Genomic DNA, 13,345 nt, shown 5'->3' with positions numbered 1-13,345 from the left:
GAACAAACCAGAAGTAAAGAGGAACGTCTTTTAAAAGAGGTTACAAGAGGGAGAGAGAATATGGCAGCATAGAGAGGAGTGGAAGCTAAGTAGTCCCCCTAGAACAACTAAAAACAACCAGAAACAATTAGTAAATAATGCAGAATAACTGCGGGGGGACAAACGAGACCGTCCACTCATCATACACCAACCTGAATTGGGAGGAATGCCTGAGATCACAGCATAAAATCTGTAAGCAAAACCTGTGGATCCAAGTCATGAGACCCCCTTCCCCATAGCCTGAGCTGCAAAGCCTCATGGTGCCAGAGAGAAGCTCTCTCCCAGCAAGCAAATATAGCTCAGCTGAGCTCCAAATGGGGTTTTAAGTAGCGAGTGTGAACTGCTCACTACGGGTACGAATCCCCCAAAAAAACAGACAAAGGCTTTGGGTGACAACTCACCTTGGAGAGCCGGAGGGTTGCCTTGGACTAGGTCTGAAGGGGACTGTTTCTTTTTCGGCTCAGTGGAGAAAGCCCCAGCCATTTTCAGTTCCCAGTGCTGTGACTCGGAGAAGGGTGGAGACAGCACAAGCAGAGAGAGACCACTGAAATGCTAATGACCTCCCCCCTAGGGGAGTCTATCTTCTCTAAGAGGAAAGGGGTGCGGCCCTTTCCATTCAGAACCAGACCCCAGAGCCTGGGGGAACACGGCCATACATCCTCACATCAGTCAAGAATTATAGGCTAACAGGCGCCACCTGCTGGGCAGAAAAGCACAGTGACCTGAGGCATCACAGGGTGTACCAATTTTCTAAGACACACCCGCAGGGAATCCAGATACTGAATATTTCTTCCCTCTGGAACCTGAGCCTGTTCTGGTCTGGGAAAACCTGATTAGGGTAACCAAGGAAACCATGCCTAGACTACAGAAAATTACAACCTACACTAAGAAAAACAAAGTTATGGCCCAGTCAAAGGAACAAACGTACACTTCAACTGAGATACAGGAATTTAAACAACTAATGCTAAATCAATTCAAAAAGTTTAGAGAAGATTTCACAAAAGAGATAGAGGCTGTAAAGAAAACACTGGGCATACTTAAGGCAGAAATCAAAAGTTCAAAAAAGCAACAAGTAGAATCTATGGAAATGAAAGGCACAACACAAGAGACGAAAGACACAATGGAAACATACAACAGCAGATGTCAAGAGGCAGAAGAAAACACTCAGAAACTGGAGAAGAAAACGCCTGAAGCCTACAAGCAAAGGAGCAGATGGAGAAAAGAATGAAAAAATCTGAGCAACATCTCCAGGAACTTAAGAATGAAACAAAGTACAAGAATGTATGTATCACTGGTGTTCCAGAAGGAGAAGAGAAGGGAAAAGGGGCAGAAGCAATAATAGAGGAAATAATCAATGAAAATTTCCCATCTCTTACGACAGACATAAAATTACAGATCCAAGAAGCACAGCGTACTCCAAACAGAAGAGATCTGAATAGGCCTATGCCAAGATACTTAATAATCAGATTATCAAATGTCAAAGACAAAGAGAGAATCCTGAAAGCAAGAGAAAAGCAATCCATCACACACAAAGGAAGCTTAATAAGACTATGTGCAGATCTCTCAGCAGAAACCATGGAGGCAAGAAGAAAAGTGGTGCGATATATTTGAGATACTGAAAGAGGAAAACCACCAACCAAGAATTCTACATCCCACAAAGCTGTCCTTCAAATATGAGGGAGAGCTTGAAATATTTTCCGACAGACAATGAGAGACTTTGTAAACAAGACACCCGCCCTACAGGAAATACTAAAGGGAGCATTACAGAGTGATAGGAGAAGACAGGAGTGTGTGGTTTGGAACACGATTGTGGGAGATGGTAGTACAGCAATGTAAGTACACTGAACAAAGATAACGATGAATATGGTTGTGAGAGGAAGGTTGGGAGCATGTGAGACACCAGAAGAAAGGAAGAAAGATAAAGACTGGGACTGTGTAACTTGGTGAAATCTAGAGTGTTCAACAATTGTGATAAAATGTACAAATATGTTCTTTTACGAGGGAGGACAAGCAAATGTCAACCTTGCGAGGTGTTAAAAATGGGGAGGCATTGGGGGAGGGATGCAATCAACGCAAACTAGAGACCGTAACTAACCGAATCATTGTATTATGCTTCCTTTAATGTAACAAAGACAATATACCAAGGTAAATGCAGATTAAGTGGGGGAGACAGGGGAGGCATGTTAGACGCTTGACATTGGTGGTGTTGTCCAACTCTTTACTCTACTTTGATTTAAGGTTATTTTTCCTTTTGTTGCTTCCTAGCTGTCATTTTTCTTTTTTTTTCTCTTTCTTTTGCCTCTCTACCTTCTTTGACTCTCCCTCCTGCCTTGTGGGAGAAATGTAGATGCCCTTATTTAGATAGTGGTGAAGGTGGTGAACACATGAATATATGACCATACAGAGAACCATCGATTATTTACTTAGGATGGAATGTATAGTGTGTGAACAAACCCATATTAAAAAAAAAAAAAAAAAAAAAGAAATGGGTTGACGACAAAACTTCAAGGGCAATATACTGAGTGAAATAAGCCAGGCACATAAGGACAAATATTGCAGGGTCTCACTGATAGGAACTAATTATAATATGTAAACTCATAGACATGAAATACAAGGTACCAAGATACAGGACGAGGCTTAAGAATGGGGAGCGGTTGCTTAGTATGAGCAGAATATTCAACTAGGATGAACTTAAATGTTTGGAAATGAACAGAGGTGTCCGTAGTAAGATGTGAGAATAACTAACAGTGCCAAATGGTGCGTGAATGAGGTGGAAAGGGGAAGCTCAGGGTCATATATGTCACCAGAAGGAAAGCTGGAGATGAAAAGATGGGAATGTATAAAACTGAATCCTATGGTGGGCAATGTCCACGATTAACTGTACAAATATTAGAAATCTCTTCCATGAACCAGAACAAATGTATGACAATACAATTAGAAGTTAATAATAGAGGAGCATATAGGGAAGAACTATATACCTATTGCAAAATATATACTACAGTTAGTATTTCAACATTTTTTCATAAACAGTAACAAATGTACTATACCAACACTATGAGTCAACAATTGAGGGGGGTTGGTTAGGGATATGGGAGGATTTAAGTTTCCTTTTCTTTTTTTCTTTTTTCATCTTTCACTTTATTTTTTGTCTGGAGTAGTGAAAAGGTTCTAAAAATTGAACAAAACTTAAGTGTGGTGATAGATGCACTGCTGTATGAGGGTACCAGGGGTAACTGATTGTATACTTTAGATGTTTGGATAATTGTATGGTATCTGAACAATAACAGTAAAAATTAAAAAGGAAAAAAAAAAGTGACTAGAAATGGAAAGACGTAAAGGAGACATCAACATGACTTAGAGGGAATATTCCGTGAATATGTATGATGGATTATGTGAACCTCACATAGAGGTTTTGGTTAGCATAGGATTTCATATAAAAGGGGAAAATAAACGATAATACATTGGTGAGGTTGTGGTGAAACACAAAGCTGATGGTAAACTCTACTTCCATTTGGAAGTCAGTGTACAGTTGATTCTCATTATTCACTGTAGTTATGTTCTATAAAGTTGCCATGGGCACTGAATTAGCAAACACTAAAATACTGGTCCTAGAGAAAACACAGGGTTAGATCCCTGTGAGTGTCTGGTCACAATATTTCCATCAACTGACCAATACATAACCTTTTTTTAAACGTGTGTTTCTGTTCAAAACAGCTATTTTAAATCACCACATCATTAATACTTACATGAAGAACTGTGAACCATTTGTATCTTTCCCTCTGTTGGCCATTGACAAGAGAAATTCTTTATTGTGTTTAACAGCAAAACTCTCGTCTACAGAGAAGTAAAGTTTTCAGTTACTTTTAAGTCACATTATAGGCATAACCACCACCCCACCATTTATTTTTACTTCTCTTCATATCTGGTGTGTTCTTCAGAGTCAGACAAGATTTAGATAACAAAACTAGGCTTTGAAAGAAAGAGAATCAAATATTGGTCAATCTCCTTCCATCTTTTTAGATTAAAATATTTTTAATTTTTTATTCCTTGCTATAAAACCCAAATACTTTTTATCAATCCCCTTTCTTTCCATTTACATTTGACCTTTAAAGTTTTTGGAAATGACAATGCAACTTTGTTTATACACAAAAAAATGGAACTATTAAAAAAGAAAAAAAGAAAAAAAAAAAAAAAAGGAAAGAAAGAAAAAGAGCCCAGATAGGAGTCTTTCATTTTATACTTCACCTGTTTCATTTCTGAGCATAGGGAGGCAAAGATAATATTTAGTCTAGACTAATTAATTTAACGTCAGTCATTGCATCACCTATTGCCAAGAGCGGAATGTATCTTCTAATCTTGGGTTAGACTATGGAAACAAGGCAAGTGTAATCTGAAACAAAATTCCACCGAATCCCAAAAGTGAAGGATGGAAAATTAATACTGAAGTACTTCCACACTGACATGCTTATAGTTTTTTAAATGATCTTCCACATCAATAAAAAAAAATTCCAGAGAGAAAACTTAAGTGTAGAAAACAATTATAGCCAAAATTCAAAGAGATTAAAAGAAAACTTCATGAGAAAAAAGACCTTTTGAAAGTCACTGGATATTGTTACTAGGAAACTGCTGAATTGCTGAATCTCTTTTAATAAAGGTTATTTTTAAGATCAAGCAATGAGAGTTTCTGTTGTAGCATCATAATTCTAAGTATATTGATCACTGAAACCATCAATTAACACAACGTACTAATGGCCAAAAAACAAATAAATCCCACCTTTATAATACCCTATCACAAATTTTTTCATAAGAAAATTAACCTCCAGCTTATTTTAGGATGGCTATATATCAGTATACTATTTAATGAATAATCTTATTGATTAAATAACCAGATGAAAAAAACAAAACATTAAAAACATAATTTAAACGCAAAAGTTTTTACCTTCAAAAAACCCTCCATAAATAGATTCTCCTCCTCGTCCATTTCCTAAGAACGAAAACCATGACTCTTAGAACTCTCAAAACAGTAAGTTCTTTGAAGGTTCTACCTAACATAAAAAGCTTCTTACAAAGTAGGCCCTCAAATGATTTCGAATCAACAAATATTCAAAGGATGAAAGAAAATCATAAAAGAGGTTAATGTCAAAACTGGCAAGATTCCAAATTACCTTACTTCTCTGTAATACAGGGATTCTGACAAAGCCTACTAGAATATGTGGAAAACATAACTTTTAGATTCTAACAATGAATATGCAAATCTATTAGCAAGAATTTATGACTTTTTTTTATAAGTGTCTTCAAAAGTACGGTTTTAATGTTTTTACAATAAAATAGCACAGGTAAAAACGACAACATATAATTAATAGGAATACCTTACTAGTTCAACACAAATAATAGGGACAAATAATTAAAGGTTGAAAAGAGCTATGGGGTGTTTGGGGTCATGAGAATTTTTTAAAAGGGAGAGTGATAAGGACTGTACAACTAAGTGACGATAATGTCAGGCACAGATGGATTGTCATGGATATAACATATGCTATGTGAACTTAGGAACCCCCTATTTTATAAGTCAAGCCCTCGATCTTGAGGCTTGTTCAGGTGAAACTTACGGTTGTAAAGGGGAGGCTAAGCCCACCCATAATTATGCCTAGGAGTCACCTCCAGAGAATCTCTTTTGTTGCTCAAATGTGGACTTTCTCTCTATGTACAACTCTGCAAATAAATTCATTATTCTCCCCATGACACGGGACAGTACCCCCACCCCCACCCCCAGATGAATGAGACTCCCTGGGAATGTGGACATGGATTCGGAGAATGAGCCTAATCCTGGCATTGAGGGGTTGGGAATGCCTTTTTTTTGACCAAAAGGGGGAAAAGAAGAGCGACAAAAGAAGGTTTCAGTGGCTAAGAGAATCCCAACAGAGTAAACATGCTGTCATGGAAGTTACTCCTATGCAAGCTTCAGCTAGATATGCCAAATGACTGTTGTATGATAAGCCCAACTCAACAGTAGTCCCCAAAACCCTAAAGAATACCCGGATCCCAATCTGAGACTCTATAAAAAGTTTCACTCACTAACTTTATTCTTCAGAAACTTAAATCCTCCAGACAATTCCTATGCCAGCTAAGTCCCAAAACCCAGAGGCAACAGACTCTTCAGGAATGTGCCCCCTTTTCCCATAATGTCGACACCCCTTTTCAACATGAAAAATTAGGGTGGTCACTGCCTAGACATCCCTGAAGATTGGGAAAGTGATTTAATTAGAGGAAAGGGTAGCAACAGATGATGGAATTTAACAAAGGATTATGAATATTGAATCTATATATATAATATTCTTTTTCTTAATTGAGAAAGTATTATGTGCCAGTCTGAATGTACTGTGTCCCCCAAATGCCATTATCTTTGTGGTCTTGTGTGGGGCAGATGTTTTGGTGCTGGTTAGATTTGCTTGGAATGTGCCCCACCCAGCTGTGGGTGATGATTTTGATGAGATGTTCCCATGGAGGCTTGGCCCCGCCCATTCAGGGTGGGCCTTGATCAGTGGAGCCATATAAATGAGCTGACTCACAGAGAGGGAACTCAGTGAGTGCAGCTGTGAGTGATGTTTTGAAGAGGAGCAAGCTTGCTAGAGAGGAATGTCCTGGGAGAAAGCCATTTTGAGGCCAGAGCTTTGGAGCGGATGCCGGCTGCCTTCCTAGCTAGCAGAGGTTTTCCGAATGCCATTGGCCGTCCTCTGGTGAAGGTACCTGATTGCTGGTGTGTTACCTTGGACGCTTTGTGGCCTTAAGACTGTAACTGTGTAGTGAAATAAACCCCCATTTTATAAAAGCCTATCCATCTCTGGTGTTTTGCATTCTGCAGCATTAGCAAACTAAGACATATTAGAATAACTAGAAGGAAAGAACTGAAATGGTGGAACTGTAATCCATTAACATTCTTTGAAATTTGCTAACTACTTGTTAATTTCACTTGGATAGTTATCACTTCTATGTATGTATGTTATATTCCACAATAAAAAATATGATTAAAAAAACAAACTACATTATAATAATAATTACCAGTTGTAACAAAATCAAATACATACATACTCTGATAGGTTACTAAGGAGTGAATACAGTGTTTTGCTTGGGTTTATTTTTTTATACAGAAACAAACTCCTGGAAAAAAAAATTCAAGAATCAAAAGTGAAATATTTTTTGAATTGCTTCTTTTTTAAAATACGTTTCTATAAGTACTTATAATTGTTTAAGCAAAGAAAGACTAAACTAAATGAAGTGAGAAGACTAGTCTAGGACCTCTAGGGACTTATCTAACTTTCAAATTTATGATATTTAACAAAGAATATAAATATATAATTTTCTTCTGTGGGAATCAAAATCTTACCTTCACTGAAGTCACCACCTTGAACCATAAAATCCTTGACAACTCTGTGAAAGAGACAACTTTTATAATGTAATGGTTTCTGAGTTGATTTTCCTGTACCTTTTTCACCTGCAGAAAAGAAAATTTAGTAGGATACTTAATAGAAAAAAAATCATGGTAGTAGTATTAAAGCAAAAAAAAAACTAATGAGAATAAATTTAACCTGTATGGTCAGTTTATTCAAACACCATAATTACATGGAATCTTGAACAGGGAGTGAGATCTGGTAGGTTTGTACCAGTTAGTGTGAAGCCCTGATACATCCTAGAGTAATCTGGACAGAGAATAAAAATCTATTTGCAAAGCCTCCTTGAGGGACTGAGGGAAAATGTGGAAAATATTAAACTTCCCCTCCTGGGGAATTATTGATATTCACACAAGCACTGGGGACTACCAATTTAGAAAGCCAAGCCCTTGATCTTGGGACTTGACCTTATGAAGCTTGTAATGTAAAGGAGAGGCTAAGCCTACTTAAAATTGTGCCTAAAAGTCACCTCCAGAGAACCTCTTCTGTTGCTCAGATGTGGCCTCTCTAAGTCCACCCGGCAGGTAAATTCACTGCCCTTACCCCTACGTGGAACATGATTCCCAAGGGTGTAAATCTCCCTGGCAACGTGAGACATGACTCGCAGAGATGAGCTTGGCCATGACATCATGGGATTGAGAAAGCCTTCTTGGACCAAGAGGGGGAAGAGAAATGAAACAAAATAAAGTTTCTGTGGCTGAGAGATATCAAATGGAGCTGAGAAGTCATTCTGGAGGTTCTTCTCATGCAATGAAGAGATATCCCTTTTTAGTTTGTAGTGTATTAGAATAGCTAGAAGAAAATATTTGAATCTGCTGAACTGCAACCCAGTAGCCTTGGTTCTTGAAAACGACTGTACAACTATATAGCTTACACTGTGTGACCGTGTGATTATGAAAATCTTCTGGCTCCTTTATCCAATGTATGGACAGATGAGTAGAAAAATGAGGGCAAAAAGTAAATGAATTATAGGGAGGGATGGGGGGGTATGGGATGCTTTGGGTATTCTTCTTTACTTTAATTTTTATTCTTATTTTTTGTGTAGTAATGAAAATGTTCAAAAATTGATTGTGGTGATGAATGCAAAACTATATAATGGTACTGTGAACAAATGATTGTACACTGTGGATGATTGTATGGTATGGTTTGTGAAATTATCTCAGTAAAATTGAATTTAAAAAATATGTTGAACAGTGAAAAAAAAAAAAAAACCTAATGAGGATATTATTTTGCTTTGTAAAATATACCTTCTTGAGCTATATAAACTTTTTTAAACTATAGAATTTTGACCATATCCAGGAATTTTTAAAAAATTCATCTGAAAACCATACATGTTTTTCTGGAAAGTATAAGAAATCAACCTCAGATAAAATCCCTTACAATTAATATTTCTAAGAAGAACTATTTCCAGATTCTAGTGATTGCTGTATAATCAGCATGTTAAGAAGGAAGTGGTCAAAGAATACGTACAAAGAAACCTAAAATATGGTAAATCAAAAATCAAAACAAAAACAAAATATTGAAACAAGCCAAAATCAAATGGGATACTATTAGGGAAACTGAAAATGTCAACAAACCTGTACAAAGACAACGAAAGTTCTCGCATGTTTTGGGGCACACATCAGAAAATAATTCAAAGACTACTCTTCCAGCTGAAAAAGAAGGTAATTGGTTTAAACCTCTTTATCAATTCAAAATATCAAAAAGCTGTTTATAAATGTTCAACAGGACCATCAATTTTCTTACCAGGTTGATTGTTAATGGCAATGTCAAAAAAACATCGAGGACGCTGAACCTTTATTCCCATGACTCCAATCTATTCAATCTATGAATAAAATATAGTTTCAGGCAAACAGACTTGTATACAACAGCAAAGATTTTTCAGAAATTTCTGAAAAAAAAATTCTGTGGAGCACAAACTAGAAATGTAGTTTGAATTTTGAAATTTACTTCCATGAGATAAGTAACAAACATAAGTGCTTTCATTTTAGACATTAGATTGCATTTTGTGAGGCAAATAGAAAAGATTTAAAAGATTTAGCTATTATCATATAATCAAATTTCTATTTTACCAACTGAAAATAGATTGCCAACCCAAATAGTAAATGATAGTTAAGCCTTTATGATTAGTGGACAACAAATAGATTACCTTTAAGTAGAAAAAGACAAAAATTGAGAACTGATCCAATCCTTTAGATCCTGGAAAACAAAAATGCGAGTTTGATGAAAATGGCGTGTTTTAGAAATAAAAATATTCTAACTCCTAAAGAATACTAAAAAGTAAACCACCAATAAAAAAGAAAATTGGGTATATTAATGATATATATGATACACTTACATTCTGAGTAAAAGTACTTTAAGTTTTATGATATGAGACTACCTTCTGATCATGATCAACAGCCCTTACTGATATGCTAGTGTAGAAACAAAATATACTAAGGAGGGAGATATTCTGTGTAACAACTTCATCTACATAGCAGATAGCTATTATTATTAGTTATTATTTATTCTTTTGATAAGGCATTTATTTTAAAAATGTAATGTAATACTTGGTGTGGGATGACAGGGTAGGGTGAAAAAAGGCAAAGAAATAAAGGTAAATGGCATACAAACTGATAAGAGTATAAAATGAAATTTCATTGGCTCAGAATAGAGACTATCTGAAGAGTATATGCTTTTCTGAAAATCACTGTATCTTAATTAAACTGGTGGTTCAGTAAGCAGTGAAAGATATTTTAGATCTAGTGAGGCTTTGAAAGATCTATACTCTCCATCCTGAATAGATTTCTTTCCTACCAATTTTTAATTGAAAATTTATTGGGATAATTGTAAACACGCATGTAGTTATAAGAAACATAGTAACATCCAGTATATACTTTACTCAGTTTCCTGATAATAAATACACAAAACTGTAGCATAATAGCACAGCCAGGATACCAACAATGATATAATCCACCCATCTTATTCAGATTTCCCCAGTTTTACTTGTACTTATTATCTGTGTCAAAAACAGTCTAGAGTGCTCACAATTACAGTTAATTTCCTACATACCATGTTATCGGAAAAATTCCAAATTTGAAAAGCAGGCAACAGTTACAAAAGCTCAAAAATAATTTCCCTAAATAGACACAACCTTTGAAGATTTTCAGTTTCTCAATTCTAAGACAATCCTATAGTTCTGGGACTCGGAAACTGCAAATGAATACCACCGATTTATGGAGTTAGAAGACAAAATAGTGACTGGAAGAGTGCACAAGACACTGTACTAGGATAGTGGTTACTCTGGTTTTGATCTGAATGCTGTCTACATAAGTGAGTTTACTTTGGGAAAATGTCTTGGGCTACACTAAGAATTTGTGAACTTTTTGATGTGTGATGTTATACTCCAATAAAACATTTATTTTATTAAAAAAACAATTAATATATCCAAAACAAAACTTTTTATTTCCCCATCCCAGTCCCTCAAAAACTCAGTAAAATTATCAATGTTCAACCCAGCAACTAAGTATTAAGTAAAAACCTGTGGAGTCTTCTTTGGTTCCACTCTCCCTCATAAATTGTTAGGAAGTTGGTTGTTTCTAGTTTCAAAAATCATCCCAGACCCAGAAGAAGATGGAGGCATAGAGAGGAGTGGAAGCTAGTTAGTCACCATGGAACAACTAATAAACAACCAGGAACAACTAAGAAATAATCTGGATTAACTGTGGGGGGACAAACATGACTGTCCACTCATCATACACCAACCTGAATTGGGAGGAATGCCTGAGATTGCAGCATAAAATCTGTAAGTATAAACCGCAGATCCAAGTGAGGAGCCCCTCCCCTCATAGCCCAAACTGCAAAGCCTCAACTGTGAGAGAGAGCAGCACTCTCCCAGCAAGCAAAGATAGCTCAGCCCAGCTCCAACTGAGGTTTTAATTAACAAACGTGGACTGCTCATTACAAGCTACGAATCCCCAACAAGCAGAGGCCTCTGGTGATGACTGACCTTAGGGAGCTGGAGGACATCTCTGGGAGAGAGGGGGAACCCAGAGGACAGGTGCTATCTCTGGTTGATGGGTGAAACTGAGGGTGGCCGCGGACTGGCCCTGAAGGGGGACTTTCTGTACCTTTTTTGGCTCAGTGGAGAAAGCTTCAGCCATTTTCAGTTCCCACCGCTCTGACCCAGACAAAGGTGGAGATAGCAGAGTCAAGAGAGACTTCAAATGCAAACGATATCTCCCCAGGGGGTGTATCTTCCCTAAGAGGAAAGCAGTGGGGTCCAGTTCTACTACTCGCCTTCCATACAGAACCAGACCCCAGAGCCTGGGGGAGAACAGTCATGGGCCACACCTCTTTACACCAGTCTGGAGCTACAGACTGACAGGCGCCACCTGCTGGGCAGAAACGCACAGCGACTTGAGGCCTCACATTGTGTATCAATCTTCTATAACACCCTCAGGGAAACAGCATACTATTGCCTCCTTCCAAGACCTGAGACCGTTCTGGTCTTGGAAAACCTGATTGGGGTAACCAAGGAAACCAGACGCCTAGACAACAGAAAATACAAGAAAAACAAAGCTATGGCCCAGTCAAAAGAATAAACTTACATTTCAACTGAGATACAGGAATTTAAACAACTAATGCTATATCAATTCAAAAAGTTTAGGGGAGATATGGCAAAAGAGATGAAGCGTATAATGAAAAAACTGGACGTACATAAGGTAGAAATCGAAACTTAAAAAAAAATGGTCAGAATCTATGGAAATGAAAGGCACAACACAAGAGATGCAAGACACAACGGAGACATACAACAGCAGACCTCAAGAGGCTGACCTCAGGAACTGGAGAACAAGAAACCTAAAAGCCTACACACAAAAGAACAGACAAAGAATGGAAAAATATGAGCAACATCTCCGTGAATTGAATGACAACACGAAACACAGAAATGTACATGTCATGGGTGTCCCAGAAGGAGAAGATAAGGGTAAAGGGGCAGAAGCAATAATAGAGAAAATAATCAATGAAAATTTCCCATCTCTTATGAAAGACATAAAATTACAGATCCAAGAAGCACAGCGTACCGCAAACAGAGTAGATCTGAATAGGCCTACAAGAAGACACTTAAAATCAGATTATCGAATGTCAAAGATAAAGAGAGAATCCTGAAAGCAGCAAGAGAAGAGCAATTCATCACATACAAAGGAGGCTTGATAAGACTGTGCGGGTTTCTCGATAGAAACCATGGAGCAAGACGGAAAATGGGGTGATACATTTAGGACACTGAAAGAGAAAAACTGCCAACCAAGAATCCTATATCCGGCAAAGCTGTCCTTCAAATATGAGGAAGAATTTAAAATATTTTCTGACAAACAGACAATGACAGAGTTTGGGAACAAGATGCATGCTCTACAGGAAACACTAAAGGGAGCTCTGCAGACAGAAAGGAGAAGACAGGAGTGAGAGGTCTGGAACACAATGGAAGCACACTGAACAAAGATGACTGTGAATATGGTTGAAAGAGGAAGGTTAGGAGCATGTGGGACACCAGAAGTAAAGAGGAAAGATAAAGACTGGGACTGTATAACTCAGTGAAACCTAGGGTGCTCAACAATTGTGATAAAAGGTACAAATATGTTTTTACTTGAGGTAGAACAAATGAATGGCAGCACTGCAAGGTGTTAAAAATAGGGTGGGATTGGGGGGAAAATACAATCAATGCAAACTAAACTATAATTAACAGGAACATTGTCTTGTGCTTCCTTTAACATAACAAAGGCAAGATACCAAAGCCAAATGCATATGGTGGGGGGGGGGGCGCATAGAGATGACGGTAGCGCTTTGTGAGAATAACTAACAGTGCTGAATGGTACATGAATGTG

General features: G+C 37.4%; 1 protein-coding gene across 4 annotated transcripts in view; it reads right to left on the bottom strand.

Moving 5' to 3' along the window:
* The window catches only part of PPIG (peptidylprolyl isomerase G), a 95,148-nt gene that overhangs the window by 62,825 nt on the left and 18,978 nt on the right, over positions 1-13,345 (bottom strand). For all 4 annotated transcript variants that reach the window (XM_037850516.1, XM_037850520.1, XM_037850518.1 and 1 more), the window contains exons 2-7: positions 9,634-9,683; positions 9,231-9,309; positions 9,062-9,136; positions 7,421-7,528; positions 4,979-5,023; positions 3,786-3,873 (exon numbers count right to left, since the gene is read on the bottom strand). In XM_037850516.1, the coding sequence (XP_037706444.1) occupies positions 3,786-3,873; positions 4,979-5,023; positions 7,421-7,528; positions 9,062-9,136; positions 9,231-9,291 (377 nt within the window). In that variant the 5' untranslated portion in view covers positions 9,292-9,309; positions 9,634-9,683. The remainder of the gene's footprint in view (positions 1-3,785; positions 3,874-4,978; positions 5,024-7,420; positions 7,529-9,061; positions 9,137-9,230; positions 9,310-9,633; positions 9,684-13,345) is intronic.

Source organism: Choloepus didactylus, chromosome 9 (assembly GCF_015220235.1).
Source record: "Choloepus didactylus isolate mChoDid1 chromosome 9, mChoDid1.pri, whole genome shotgun sequence".
NCBI lineage: Eukaryota > Metazoa > Chordata > Mammalia > Pilosa > Megalonychidae > Choloepus > Choloepus didactylus.
The sequence above is the reverse complement of the archived record's forward strand: the minus strand, read 5'-3'. Positions and strand labels throughout refer to the sequence as shown.